Genomic DNA, 13029 nt, shown 5'->3' on the forward strand with positions numbered 1-13029 from the left:
AAAGGTATGTCTCGGAGACATATCTGAAAGATGAAAGGAATGAACAGATGGCTAAAAAAATAGAAGAAATGGCTTTAAAAAGAGCTCATTTCTTTTCATGTGGTGCGTATCTGCAGCCCCTGTGAATAGCAGTCATTTTGCTGGAGTTACTGGGGCGCTGTACAAGAGACTGGCCCCCGGCCCCCATGGAGTTCGTTCTAGTGGCAGACAATGGAGCCGCAAAAAAGAGGCCTTTTTAGCTCCTCTAAGTGCAGGCAAGAGAAACATGAATGACATAAGGATCGCCTTCAGACAGTGAGATCACTTTGAATGGAGTGGCCTTTCAAGAACACCTGCACCACAACGGCATGAGCGTCTGCCTGGCAAGCGCAAGGTTGCGAGTTCAATCCCCAGTACCAAAACAAAAATAAATACAGAACATCTGCTCCAGAAAGGTGACATCTGAGCTCTGATTTGAAGGCTGAAAAGGAACCAGCTTTCAAGAAAGTTTATAAAGTAAGGAGTCCGGGCAGAGGCCCACAAGTACGAAGATCTCTGGGAACGGATGAGCTTGTGGTCAAGGAAGAGAAAGAGGCTGGAGTAACCCAAGAGAATGTGGTGTGAGAGGAAGTTAGGAAAACAGTTGAATTTTAGAAGAAGTCAGATGGCTGCTGAAATTCTTCGGGGATTTGAACCTTTCCCTCCAGAGGGTTAGGACAAGGAGGTAGAGTGGATTTGACGTAGGCTGATTGTATGACTTCATTTCTGCCTTCCAACGCTGCCTATGTCGCACCTTTGGTATTTCCCAAGGTTATCATAATTTGCTCGGCTTTGAAGTACCCACAGAGATAACAGCAGGGCTGGCTTCCCCTGCCCTCTGACAGGATGCAAACAAACTTATTTTGTTTTTGTAGGAAGAGGGGAAAAGTGGGTCAGGCTGTTTTGGCATTTCAAGCATGGAGTCTGAGTTCTATTGCAGGCTCTGGTCTCCATGGAAATGAAAAACAGTGTTTGTCATGCCTGTTTGAATTCCTGGATTGAATTCCAGGCTCTGGACTGAACAGAAGCTGCAGGAAAGCCAGACAACTGGACAGAGGGATGGATACAGACAGCGACCACTGTGATGAAGAGATCTTTCTCTTTGGCTTGAGAAGGAAAAGAATGGCCCTTGCCCCCAACCGGCTGTCTCTTTCTCCTTCTCCTCCCTTGATCAGGTACGCTGATGGAAGGGTAGTAGGTGTTCTGCTTTTCTGTATTGGGCCACAAAATTTCCATGGATCTTGTCCTTATGTTAATTAGTCATTAATAAATCCATAAACAACTTAAGTCACTGCTAAGAATTTCCCCTCAGCACGTCGATTCCCCAGTGAGAATATTTCTAGATATTCAGTTCAGCCAACTGACCAAAACTGTTTTGTATAGGCTCTGCCACTTTCAATTATTTTGTGAGACTTTTTTGAAAGTTTAAAAAAAAAAAAAAAACCTTGTTGTAGACACTTAAGATAAGGAAGGAGAATTAGGAAGGAGTTTGTTACCCATAATTAGTGCCCTAAATTATCTTGACAGTGTCTACAGAGATGTCATGTGGCCTGCCCCAAACTTTTGGTTGTAAATTCCAGGCAGAACCTGTCCCTGAACTCCTGGTCTACCTCATTCAGAGGCCCAACGTGAAAAACCCCTATGGGATTTCAGCAAGTTACCCAGATAGCAGTGGGAGCTTTGTGTTCATCTGTGCAAACTCTTCCTGCAGCAGCTGGGGAAGGCCCGTTCTGGGTCTGGATCACAGTTGGTCATGGTGTGAACTCTGATAGGCAGGAAGAACATTCTAGGAGCCCTGTCCCATTCTGCATTTGCTTCAGGATACCTGCCGCTCAACCCAGGCCAAGTGTGGCCTTCAGAACGGCCTGAGACTCAGCTCTAGAGTAAGTTTGGGAAGAGACCCCTATGTTGTAGACGAGGGAAAGCCCCCTCTTCTCGAAACTTTCTGTGCCCTTTCCTCAATCAGGTAATCATAGTCTGCCACCCAGACGTCACCGTCCTTTCTGTCTGACCCCAGGGATGAGCTGTAGCCAGATGCAGTGTCTATGTGACAGTACATAAGGAGTAGGTGATATATGTGGTAGCACGGGTGCCCTCTTAGGTGGGACAATGGTGTATATCCTGTCCTTTCAAACTCTGACCTCATCCACGCTCCTAAAAAGTGTTTGTTGGGGGGAAAAGCCACTAAGATTTGTTGTACTGGTCTGGGAAGATTAATCTTTCAAATGATTTGATGTGTTCCTCTATGGAGAAGCATGCAAGGGAAATGAGGAGCCCTGCTGGGACTTGAGATTTGAGCTGTTCACTCCCATCTGCAAGGTTCTGGTGGGACCTGGCCTACTGTACTCCAGTTATTAGCGAGTATAGATAGTTAGTGCAGACAGTGTTAAATGACAATGAAGAACACAGTGAAGAATAACCATTTTTAAGGAGGCCTCAGAAGCTCTGAATTTGGAACTGGTGAACAAACCTACTGATGGACATGTTAATTGCATGCAAACATTATGCAAATAGACCTTTGGCCTTCCAATCCTACCTGAGCTATGGGCAAATTCAAAGGCTACATGGATATTTGCAATGGTGCTGCAATGAGCTAAGCACCATTGTTGGTAAAACTTCAGAATTGAAGACATGGGCCATGTGACTGGGTAACAGTGAGGCGGGTCTGATAGGAATTAGGGACCATGGAGAGCAGAACCAGGTTTAACGGGATGCTATCACAGGCCCCAGGGGACGGTCATGAGTGAGAAGGGGTCATTCATTCGGCACCACCGTCCTCAACCACATCCCTTTGCCCCCCTCCCCTCCAATTCTACTTTGGGTTCTTAGCACTGGCTTTTCCCGTGACAGCAAAAAATGACTTTACTCTTCCGACAAGCGAGCCCAACTGGTAGACAATGAGCAGCTGTTGCCCTAAAGACATGGAAACAAGTCCCTGTCACTTGGGGCAGATAAGTCACTTATTCCTTGACACCTGAGAGGTTTTCCCTTAGGAGCAGTACTTCTCATACTCCATAGGGTGAGTCAGATCACCCCTGGTAATTATGTAGCGTGTAGATTCTGAAGATGATTTGCTGGCAAGTCTCATTTATTATGTGAAAGTGGCGTGGGGTGAGGCTGGCACTGTGCGCCTCCCTAATTCGGCGATGAAGGGTGTCTGTCCTTTATTTTACAGACACAAACTTAGGACTTCTTAGTAATTACAGTGGCTTCAAAATAGTTATGGAGACTTGTCATGTATCAGCCGCTGTGCTAAACATTGTGCTGTTTCATTTTATACAATAGGGATATGAGACAGGGATATGAGAGAGGAATATTATATCTCTTATTTTCCCATGTGGAAAATGGACTCAGGCCAGGTTCACATAGCAAGCAAACGGCCAAGCTGGGGCTTATACCTGGGATTGCTGACACTACAGGTTGGTAATGAATCTGAACCTTGTGCTGCACAGCACACAAATATTACAAGGAGGCTGGATTTCCACATTTCTAATTAAGCGTGTTCTTTTGCTTCCTGGAGTGCCCTGGAATCAGGTAGTCTTAAAAATACAACTACCAGAGTCCCTGGCACTGAGATGGTTACAGCCGTGCATTTGGTGGTGCGGACCACTGTAGGATTGTGAGAAGAAACAAGTGCATGTCCGTGTCTTGGTGTGGGGCGGAGGGAAGCATCTGATTGGAAATGAGCCGGCCTGGGTGGCATCTGGGGATGCCCCACACATGGCAAGAGGGTAGCGAGGAGCTGCTGCCATCCAAGCAGGTGCAGGCAGAGGGCATCCAGTGGGACAGGGGTCTACTTTACAGTATCAGGGGCAGAAATGGTTTTCCGTAAAGGCACACAGGCTAGCCTAAGCGAGGAACACTTGGACAGCGAGGGACCATTCTGTTCTGCTCAGGGTTCTGAAAACTGCACAGGCGGCTGATCAGCGAGTGAACTGGCTTGCTGACAAGGTCTGCATGTGCCTGCAGGCTCTTGCTGGGTCCAGGGGTGGGGAAAGGAAGCCAAGAAAAGTGGTGCATTGGTGACTGTCTGTGAGGCAGGGTTGGAGGGACCACAAAGAGTCACTGCACAAAAGCGTTGTCTTCTGTCCACGTTTCCTTCATTTGCAGGTTTAGCAAGATCCAGCGATAACAGGTGGGATTAAACCACACATTGCATGAGGTGGTGTGGAAAGACTTTCAGGAAGATTTGTTAGTGAGGTAACTAGAAGAGGAATGAAAAGACTTTGCTGGAGACCTTAAACACAGGAGGAATAGGAAAAGGGAGAAAACTGCAGCGCGGGGCTCTCGGTGGACTTTTTGCTGCAGAGTTGTGATTAGAGGAATCCCCTAAGCATCAGGTCAAGCAACTCTGCTGCAACAGCACAGTTTCTGGTCATGCTTATGTACTCTGTGCAATTTTATGCCTACATGCATCTGTTTGTTTGTGCTGGGGTTTTTTCTCCCTGGAACATTCTCTTCTCTCTTGCCCTCCCCATCCTTCCCAGATCCCCTGTACCCTTCACTCAGCGAGCTCAATAGATTTTCTGAAGCCAGAACAACTGCCATATCATTAAGGGTGCCCCCACATTTTCCTTCTACTGCACCACTCGTATTTGATACAAAATAGAAGGAGTACGGCTCAAGTGCATCGTATTAGGATCTTTTCTTATCAACCTGTACAAACTTAAATGCCTACTGTGATGCCATATGGTCAGTGGATATTTGTGGAAAATCACATTAGCCGGGAAGTTAACCTTCTATTTTTCAGGTTTCTTATAAGGGGAGAGTTGATATACTAGTCTTAAACTGATGAGAGTCTTACTTTATGGCCCATCTGGTAGGTCTTCCTTTACCTCCTATGGCAAATCCAAGGCCTTTTATTTTAAAAATTTAGCTACAAAATTCTAAGAATGTAAAATATAATGCAATTTTATTATTGACAGAGTCATATAATGACATATCATAGAATTTGTTTGAAAGACACAATTTCATATGAGATACATAGGAATTGGTTTTGTTGCTCACCACACATCCAATCTGTACAGTAATTTGGTTGCTTTTGAGAGCCTCAGGGAGCTGGTGAGACTAGCAACAATTTTGCTGAGATAGAGCTATGGATACGGACTTTTCTCCCTTTATAGAGAAGAAGTCACGTGAAGGCAGAACATGGGAGGAGGGTAAATGGTATTCTTGGGCTTCATCCTGTAGAGAAAGACAGAGACAGACAAAGAGACAGAAAGGGATAGATGCACTACATATCAGCCTTGCTTGCTGAACACAGGGGGGCCAAGGCCTGGGTGCTGAGAGGCAGATCACTGAGTGCCTACTACACTCTGGAAGGGGCCCTTGAGCAGAGGAGAGGGTGGTCAAAAACGCCAAAGTCACTTTTTAAAAAGTTCATTTTGAGAGCAAGCAGAGAATAGATTGAATCCAGGGACAAGAAGTTATTCTGCGTCTCTGTGCATTTACCCAGCTGTCCACCATTCTTCTGTCTTTCCGTCTATCCGTGGTCTGAATACCTGGTTCTAAGAAGCCCTTAAATCAGCTAGGTCTGTGCTTTACGTCTGTCCTGCCATTCACTCCTCTGTGCATTTTTGGACCAATTATTTAATCTGTCCAGAATTCTAACTTGTCACCTAAAAAAATCAGGACTAGTAACAATGCCCATTAAAATTTCATAGGTAAGGTTGAGAGGGGTACATTTAATAATGCTTAAAAAATGCTAGATGCTATGCCAAGAACTCATAAACACCCAGGAATTTATAAGCTCTTAGCACTATCACAAATTAAAGGCACAGATTCTGAAGCTGCTCTGATCCTGGGGGGTTGATAAAGCCATAGGGATACCTTAGCAAGCATGAGATTCAATTAGAAATACTTACCAAACACAGAACACCACAGAGCATCTCACTGGGCTCGGTGTGGGGAGTGTGCAGTTTGTGTCTCAAGGAGCCTGTAAGTCTTCAGCTGTAACACATACAGTGTGTAAGGGCTGGGGATGTAACTCAGTGGCAGAAGCACCTGCCAGTGAGTGCAAGGTCCTGGGTTCAATTCCCGATACCAACAAAGCAAAACAAACAAACACCCTAACACTACAAAAAGGAAATAAACAGATTGTGTAAATGCTTTAGTCAGTTTGGTAGTAGAGGTTTTAGAAAAGTGTATTTGGGAGAAGGCTAGGGTTGAGAAGGTCTCCAGTAGTGAGCATAGCTCCAGTTGAGAAAGAAGGAGGGAAAGGGTTCTCAGGCTGCGCTTAAGACAGGAGGAGGTCCCAAGCAGTAGGATGGGAGTAGGGGATGGGGGAAGGCACCAAAGGGCAGAGTTCAGAAACCTCTTGAGGAACTACAGAGAGAGAAGAAGAAAATTTGAAGTATAGATGTGCACTTTATTAGAGAACTTTATATTCTGTTTTAAAGATTTCATCCTTTAATATGGGTGACAATAGGGAGTCATTTGGGTTGTTTTGTTTTCTGTTTTGAGATGGGGTCTTGCTGTGCAGTTTGGGCTGGTCTCAAAGTCACAGCCATCCCTGTGCCTTGGCCTCCCAATTGCTGGGATCACAGACTTATGCCACCACGCTGACTGGGCTTATATTTAGAGTTAATGTCAAATATGTGAATGTCTGGGGGAAGGAGATGAAGAAAACTACTTAAGACTGCCCTGATCCTTTTTCTTTTTCTGCTAAACAGAATACCACACCCTGAGTAATTCATAGGCAAGAGAAGTTTATTTAGATCGTTGGTCAGTAGTCTGGGAAGTCTAGAAGCATGGTTCAGCCTCTGTGAGATTTATACCGTGGTGGAAGATGAAAGGGCAGGCAATGCACACAAATCAGAGAGAGGGAGCAAGACAGGGCTGGACTTACAGCAGACCTGCCCTCACGGTGACCAGCCCTCTCCACGCCTGCAGTAATTTCTCTGGCCCATTCATGTGAGCGGAGGCCTCATAACCTGATCACCTCTTCAAGGTCCCATCTCTTGGTACCCCTCACCATGGGTTTTGCAGGTGACATTGAAGCCATAGCAAAGGCTACTGGAAGAATCCAGCAGGAGGCCTTGAGGACCTGAGCTCGGAGTCTGGGAGAGGAAAGGAAGCACGGGATAAGCAGCTCTATGGAGATAGAATTGCTAGGACGTGGTGACTTGCTTTTTTATGGGGTGACATGGAAGACACGGGTTTGCAGCCTGAGAGACTAGGAGGAGGTCATGTTGCTGAGAATGGGCAGCAGAAGAAAGGCTGGGGAGGAAGGGGCCAGCTGTTTGGAATCCAGGAAACTGAAGTGATGGCCGTCTGGAGGAAACGTCTACCTGCAGCAGATCATTGGGCCGGGCTAGTAAGCGTGAGCAAACCAGTGGCTGGGGAGTCTCTGTTGGGAGGCCAGGTTGAAATCAGAGAAACCAAGATGGCCAGGGAGGAGAAAGACTGACGACAGGAGTGAGGGAGGGAGACAGAAAACCAGACAGAAGAGACACGTGCATGTCACCTAAGAGATTTTCAGCCATACAGACGGAGGTCATAGGAGCACAGAGACCATATAAGCTGTTCACTGGCAGGGGGGCGGGGCTTTAGCTACAGAGCCCTTGGGTGGCGCATGTGATTTCTGCTGGAGTGGACATTGTGGTTATTGAGAGAGATTCACGTTGCTTTGGTAGTTGGAGTCAGTTTCCTCCACCTTCAGAACTTTTACCTACTCTATCAGCCAGTTTGGCTGGTGAGTTTGGAGGCAGGCATTCTGAGTCTGAGAAGGAAAAATGTGCCTCCTGTCTGTTGCAGCGTGTGGAGTTAGTATGTGTGCAGGGGTCCTTATTTATCTAAGGAAGAAATGGGAAGGGCTGTGGGTTCCTTTGTTAGTGATGGGCATGCTTGGTTCTAGTTCTTTTCTGAGTAAACTAATGGAGAGTAGCGGGTTGAGTTCCTGGTTGCTCTCCAGGAATGTGATCCTAGCAGACAATTTAAATCCTGAGGACCTGGCTGTGGGTTAGAATTGGCCCAAGAGAAAGGAGGCTCCCCCTAGACAGGTGAGCCAGCACCTGACCCCAAGACAGTGAGCCCTGGAGTCTTCTGTAGGGGCCTCCTGAAGATTTCCCTGATGCCAGAGTTTGGGGGAGGAGATTTGCTTCTCATCAATCCTGAGGCTTGGCTTCTCCAACTGAAGCAAAGAAACATAACTCCCTTTCTTGGGGGTTTATGGTGTGAATGAGTTGGAAGTCAGAAGATAAATGACGGTAGGAGATGGAATGGGAAACTGAGCCTCTTTAGAGAAAGGCATCTTGAGTTTCCCAAAATTACAATTATCGTTGGGTTTATTCATAATGTGTTTAAGCGCATGTTTTGTTTTGGGATGAAACAAAACCGTGCAGACTGTTTTTCTCCATGTATTTTCTGATTGCATTTGTTTTCTTTTTCTCTGGCCTCCTTGCCCCCTTTTCTCCATCAGTTTTCTTCTAGAAGGTGCAGCAGTGCTCCCTTCCCCGACTCCCTGTCTCCCCATACTTGCAGGTTTGGGTTTTTGGACCTTCGTGCCCTCTGTCTGTCCAGGATGTGCAAGTAGAGGATTTGGCTGAAGAGACATGGTTTTCTTTGCAAATGGATACACCCGGGTGCAGCTGGATCTTCATGCAAATGTCACTGTCCACTCCCTGGGGCCGGGATGGCTGGGCTGTGGCTTCCTGAGAGTGACCCCCGGTTGTTCAGGAAGCCTGCCCTTGTTGCTGAGTAGATGGGCAGGACACTCATCCACCCTGCCTTGAGCTTCTTTGGCTTTCTGGTCTCGTATTTCCTTTCCTTTCCATTTCCCCTTCCTCTTTCTAATTAGCCTTTCCCATGTTCTTCCTCTCTGCATTCTCTTGAAACAAAGCAAACACCTGCCGCAAGTGTGCTTGGATTTAATTTCCATCTCTGATTCTTTCTTTCTGTTACTTTGACAGCAAGCTAAATATTAAATAATAATTATGTTTCCAGATTGTGAGCTTAGATCTAATAGGATCTGGTACTGTGAGAAGTTTAGGGTGCTTGCTGGAAATGAATTTGGGGGGAGGTGGATGTGACCCACCTCTCCCCAGCAGAGGAAGCAGGAACCAGGGGGTCTTACAAGGAAATTCCGTGGTGGGGGTGAGTTATAGCAGAAGAACCAAGTTTTGTGTCTAGGCCCTGTGTGATCAGAGGATATGTCCCTCCCTGTCATGCATTGGTGGCTCAGTTCTACACAGGGATTGTGACACTTGCCATTATAACCGTGATGGGATGTTTTAAGGACCTGGTGAAATAATATATACGTGCTTCACAGAGAAGGATATAATGGTTATTATTTTTTTTAAAAGTATCATATAACATATCTAAAATGAGAAGATAGTATTGGGTGATTCTCAGTGAGTCTCTCAGAAATTAAATTGTTTGCCCTGGACAATTTTTGGTATGTAATAGGCACTCATAAATAATTGGATGGATGGAGAGATGCGTAGACTGCCCTCCTGCCCTTTCATTTTCCAGTTTCCCTTTTTCCCGTTGGCACCGCTGCCCTCTTCTGGCCAGCAGCAGTATTAGGGGCCACTAAGTCCATAGCTGGGCCCCTTTCCCCCATGTCTCCCCGGCCCCTTGCCTGGGCTCCCCGAGCTGGCTCCTCTGCACCTGTCCTTGGCAGGTGATTACTGACTGCCTGGCTTTCCTCCCCTTCCCTCTCCCCCACTCCCTCTCTCCATCTGCCCCTGCAGCACTGCCAGTAACTCCAACCGCAGCACACCGGCCTGCTCTCCCATCCTCCGGAAGCGGTCTCGCTCGCCAACCCCCCAGAACCAGGACGGAGACACCATGGTGGAGAAGGGCTCGGATCACTCCTCGGACAAGTCCCCGTCCACCCCGGAGCAGGGCGTGCAGCGGAGCTGCTCTTCACAGTCTGGTCGGAGCGGTGGCAAGAATTCCAAGGTGAGCTGGGCTCCATGCCTTCCCGGAAGCTGCCTCGGAGAAGCCGGGAGGGTGGGCTTGGGAGACAACTTCTCCGTACTGTGTCCCTGTCTCCCAGGGACAATGTTAGTTCCACGGGGCCTGGCACTAATAAGATGACGCTCCGCCTGCCCTTATCACTTTAGGGACCAAGGAGCCTTCTGTCCTTTGGGGTCTAGGAGAGAGATGCTCTGGAGGTCAGGAAGGGTCATCTGTTTGTTCCTATGATCCTCAAACTTGGCTCCAAGGGCTGAGTAGCCAGGAACATTATTTGGCACAGCGGATTTGCCAGGACAGGGGTCTCCAGGGAACCATCCAGAATGCTACATTTCACCTCTTCCCTAGCCGTCATCTTGCTTTATACTGACCTAGTCATCTGGCAGAGGGACAACGACAAGACCCTTTCCATCCCTACCAAACAGGTCCACGTCACCCTCCTGGACACCAGGGCCCTGTCCTGAGCAGGCTGTGGGTCTCCAGAGGGTCCCCTCCCACTCGGGCTCTGGGAAGCAGGACATGTCACTGCCCAGGTCCTCCTCCAAGAAGCTTCTTTTTATCAGCACACTCACGGGGCCTGGGGAGGGACAGGGGAACCCAGGGAGGCATGGGAGCTGTTTCCCACCTGAATTTGTCTTTTGATTTCTTGTTCTTCCTCTTCTTCCCTACCATTTCCCAAATACCTTCTTTGCATGCATGGTCTTAGTCTCACAAGCGCCTCTCAAAAGTAAGCCATCTTTGTCTCTGTCTTTTTTTATCTTCCCTCTAGTGTTTGATGTCTGTAGTGCTCAGCATCCCTGCCCTCTGTCCCTGCCACTTCTGCCCATATGTCCTGCTTGGTCCCTTTCCCAGAAGGGCCGGCTTCACTGCCCCCTGGCAGGCTTCTTGGAGTCCCTGAGGGACCGTTCCCACTGCACTCGATGTCAGAGAATAGACCCCATGCCCTCTCCCTGTGTCTGCCTGCTCCCCAAACACTGCTTCTGGTGGGAATTGATTCCCCTGTAGATGGTACCTTCTAGAAGCAGAGTCCCACCGGGGTAGTATCATTCCTTTGGGGGCGGGAGGCCCCATGTGGTCATGGTGCTGATCCCTGAACCCTTTTGGTGGGTGATCCTTGCTTCGCTGGCTGGTGTGATTGGAACTTGGCAGGAATGACACACTGATGTAGGGTCAGGAACTGAGCACCATAAGTTCCCTGGTGCAGGAGCAATGACCCCGGGAGTTATGGCTGGCACACTCTGCGTCTCCACCCGAGAGCTACCAAGCCATGGCCCCCTTTACTGTCCCCACCCACCACCCAGTCCCAGGCTTATGGGATTCTTAGGACCTCGGTTGTTGATCAAAGCGGGTGCTGTGCCAGCACCTGGAGGGTGGTGAATGTCAACAGTGACCCCTTCCAGGTCCTGGAGAATCAAGATCAGATTGGGAAGACATTGTCCCCAGACCCCAGGATCTCGGGGCCTGCAGTGGGCAGTGAGCCGTGGGTCCTGCAGACAGGAAGTCCTCTGGTGAGGAAGGGTTACACTGGAAGAGTAAACAGAGGAAGCTGAGGAATGACTTACAGTAGCCCCGAGTCCCCCCATGTGCCTTGGGGAGGAGGAGGAGGACCAGCTGTTCTTCCCCGAGGGAAGACTAAGAGGCTGCTCAGCCGAGCCTGCAGGATGTGGCCTTCAGACCAAAAGCACACTGTGTCTATGAGGATTGCAAATGGCCATGGCGAGCTGCGGCAGGGAGGGAGAAAGAGGCCCCGAATGAGGCAGCAGGGGAGTTCTCTGAGGGTGCAGGTGGCTGGGTAGGTGCAGAGACGGCTGATGTCAGGACCAGCGTTGGACATGACCTGTGACCTGTTGGTCCCTTCCGAAGGCTCAGACCTGTGCCTCGGTTGATAGAGGCGCTGGAAGAGGGCAGGTGTGGCTGGATGTGAGCTGTTCCTGCTCTCTGCTTCTGCCCAGAGTCTGAACACACTTTCCCATCCTGAGTGAAGTTCTAAGCTCTTTCCTTCACGCCTAGCAAGGTGCTCAAGTGAGCAGAACAGCCCTGATCAGTGGCATCACTGGTCACCACTTAGAGAGGATGTGCTTTGGTCAGGTGATGGGTTGAGGCAGGGTAGGTCCCAGTAATGAGGGTTGATTTTAATCTCTGAAATGGTAGCTCTTTTTTCTTTTTTTGGTGGGAGTAAAGAGTCAGACAAAGTCCCACAGTGCAGACTCTGTGAGCATAGCCAGTCCGGTCCAGGAGCCACCTTGATCCACACAGCGTAGTGGTGTAGTCGGGAACGTGTAAACCGTCTCACCCAAATTACCTACCAACTGAGTGACTCAGAGTCCCACTTGGAGGAGCTCAGGAGAGCAGTGTTTGAATTCAGAGGCAGGAGAAATCCTTTGTGAGCCAGGGGTGCAAGGACACATGCGGGGGAGTGGGTGGGTTTTAGAGTGGGCTTTAGGAGAGACATTATAGGAGGATCAGGCCCTGGCAGAAGTGACAGAGAACTCAGCCCCCTCTGGAGGTGCTAAGGAAGGTGGGGACTATAGGAAGGAGGCGTGTATCCCTTTGATAAACTGGAGTTTAGGCACAGCCATCCCACGTAGGAATAGGACTGGGGTGGGCACGTCAGGGCCCTGGCCCTCCCCGGGCAGACTGGTGGGCAGCAGTGATTAGTCCAGGGCATACAGGTGCAGGGCACAGACCGCAGAGGAGGAGCTGGTGCGGGAAGGAGGTGGCACATTCTCTTTGGTTGACCAGTTGTATCTACGGCAAGGGTCCCGAGAGCCACAGCTGTCAGGGCTACGCTCAGAGCGAGGCCACCTCACTCTCTGCCCTGTTCCCTGTGAGAAGGGACCACCCTGCCTTTCTCAGGCAAACTGGAAAATGCTCCCCCTGCTCCCTGGGGTGAGGCCCCATGGGCAGTCTCTCTTTCTTCTCTGGTTTTCATTTCTTCATTAGTTATACATCAGGGCCAGACATGACAGTCCCCAAGGCTTCACTCCGTTGACCTTTAACTGGGTCTGGCTGACCCTCATTTCTGCCTGGGGGCTGGCTACCTCTCCCCGGAATCCCTGGTCTCTCCACCGTCCAGGGTGAGAGCGGTAGTGA

At 49.0% G+C, this 13029-nt stretch overlaps 1 protein-coding gene across 19 annotated transcripts in view; it reads left to right on the forward strand.

Annotated features, from left to right (window-relative positions):
- Positions 1-13029, forward strand: part of Gramd1b (GRAM domain containing 1B) — a 227975-nt gene that overhangs the window by 175597 nt on the left and 39349 nt on the right. For 16 of the 19 annotated variants that reach the window (XM_063255956.1, XM_063255957.1, XM_063255960.1 and 13 more), the window contains one exon: positions 9711-9921. In XM_063255956.1, coding sequence (XP_063112026.1) covers positions 9711-9921 — 211 coding nt within the window. Of the gene's footprint in view, positions 1-1027; positions 1194-9710; positions 9922-10642; positions 10664-13029 lie in introns of those variants that run through there. The other 3 variants (XR_010049701.1, XM_063255976.1, XM_063255961.1) reach the window with 3 other exon arrangements.

Source organism: Cavia porcellus, unplaced genomic scaffold, assembly GCF_034190915.1.
Source record: "Cavia porcellus strain 051 isolate PalLab524CR breed Dunkin Hartley unplaced genomic scaffold, mCavPor4.1 scaffold_9, whole genome shotgun sequence".
Taxonomy (NCBI): Eukaryota; Metazoa; Chordata; class Mammalia; order Rodentia; family Caviidae; genus Cavia; species Cavia porcellus.